This window comes from Emys orbicularis, chromosome 12 (genome assembly GCF_028017835.1).
Source record: "Emys orbicularis isolate rEmyOrb1 chromosome 12, rEmyOrb1.hap1, whole genome shotgun sequence".
NCBI classification, from domain to species: Eukaryota; Metazoa; Chordata; order Testudines; family Emydidae; genus Emys; species Emys orbicularis.
Window position 1 is genome coordinate 38,096,384 of NC_088694.1, and position 1,818 is coordinate 38,098,201.

The following is a 1,818-nucleotide window of genomic DNA, read 5'->3' on the forward strand; positions in this document are numbered from 1 at the left end:
TTTCTAGGTTAGGACTGGATTAAGAAGGTGCTGGTGGGTCAGGACTCAGGATACATCTACAGCTCAAACAAAGGTGTGATTGCTGCATGGGTGGGCGTTCCTATGCTGGCTTTAATCTACCTAGCACGGGTAACAACATCAGTGGGGACATGCTGGCCTGGACTGCAGCACAGGCTGGTAACCAGAGTAGGTACCCAGGGTCCCTGGCGGATATTTCTGTGCAGCCCAGGTCTCTAGCAGGACATGTGCTGTTTGCTCCCCACCCATGCCCAGCCTGCTGGGCTACTACTTTTAATTGCCAGCTGTTGTGGAATTGTGCTGGCCCAATCGTTTGTGTGAGTTCTCCTCCCACTCCATCTGAGTGTGGCTTCACTCTATATAACCCACTCCAAGATGGGCAGGAGGATCAGGGTGAGGTTCAGCTCCACAAAGGCTGGGATCCATCGCTCTGATGACAGTGAAGGAAGAAGGACTTCAGTGAGTTGCAGGAATTTCCACGAGCCAGGAGAGAACAGTGTCACATGGGGCTGCAACTGCAAGGTTTGTTTCTGGGAGGCAGCATGATCTAGTGGTTACAGAAGAGAGGAGGGGAGTCAGGACTCCTGGATTTACTCTCCAGCTCTGGGTGGGGAATGGGGAATAGTGGGTTAGAGGAGGTGGGAGCTGATCTCAGCTGGGCTCTGTACAGCACCTAGCACAATGAGGGGCCCATCTTGGTCAGAGTCTAAGACACAGGACACCTGGGTACTATCCATGGGTCTGGGAGGGGAATGGGAACAGTGGGATAGAGAAGGGGGCCCTGATGCACCGGGCCCAATGGGATTGGAATAATGGGAATGGTTCTGGAGGCAGAGCTGGGTGGGAGGGGATCATAAAATGGGAAGAAGCTTTGGGAGCAGAGTGAGGTGGTAGGGGATGATGGGAGGGGCAAGGTCCCAGGAGGTTCCATGGAGGAGGCAGATCCCCGGCCTACGCTGTCTCCATCCATCTCCCTCCTCTCCTAATGCTGGTTGATCCAGTGACGGACATGGCCATGGCCACGAGGGGACCCTGCCCTGCACTCCTGCTGCCCCTCATCCTGCTGGCTGCCTGCCTGGCTCTGGCCAGAAGGATGCCTTGGGTCAGTCTGAACAATATATTCAAAAAGTACCACGTGGACTTCCCACCGACCCCAGGACCCGACCCCAGCACCTACTGCAATGGAATGATGAGGGATTGGGGAATACACTGGAAGCTGCTCCACATCTTCATCCACACGCCTATCCCAGCCATCAACAGCATCTGCTTTGGTGACGGGACACCCATTTTTGGCGGCCTACGAAAGAGCATGAATTTCTTCCCCACCACCACCTGCAGATACAACCCAGTAAGATTCTCCTACAGTGGAACAGCCATTTCCTGGAAACTCATCATCGCCTGCTGGAATGGGCTTCCTCTGCTCTATGTGGAGAAGATGAAGGGCCAAGCCTGGGCATGGAGGGCTGGCAGGAGATCCTCCTGCTTCCTGTAACCTGACTCTTTCCCTCCCACACAAGTCAGAGAACACAGCTCCTGAAGCACCTCTAAACACTGGTCATATTATCCAGATGTTTCTACCCCTCACCTCCTGCTGCCCCTAGTGCCCATTATACAGCATAGCCTCCCCTTCCCCTCCCACACACCCTCTGCTGCCCCTAGTGCCCAATATACAGTATAGCCACCCCTTCCCCGCCCCCACCCTCTGCTGCCCCAGTGCCCATTATACAGTATAGCCGCCCCTTCCCCTCCCACACACCCTCTGCTGCCCCTAGTGCCCAATATACAGTATAGCCACCCCTT

At 55.1% G+C, this 1,818-nt stretch overlaps 1 protein-coding gene across 1 annotated transcript; it reads left to right on the forward strand.

The window, feature by feature from the left end:
* Window positions 1-1,027: 1,027 nt before the first annotated feature.
* On the forward strand, window positions 1,028-1,510 carry LOC135886135 (ribonuclease-like). The gene has a single exon (XM_065414004.1). It carries the CDS (start codon window positions 1,028-1,030, stop codon window positions 1,508-1,510), a length of 483 nt encoding a protein of 160 aa, XP_065270076.1.
* Window positions 1,511-1,818: the final 308 nt, after the last annotated feature.

What these genes read in the sequence shown, in the direction of transcription:
- LOC135886135 (XM_065414004.1), top strand. Translation starts at nt 1,028, where the DNA reads ATGGCCATGGCCACGAGGGGACCCTGCCCTGCACTCCTGCTGCCCCTC.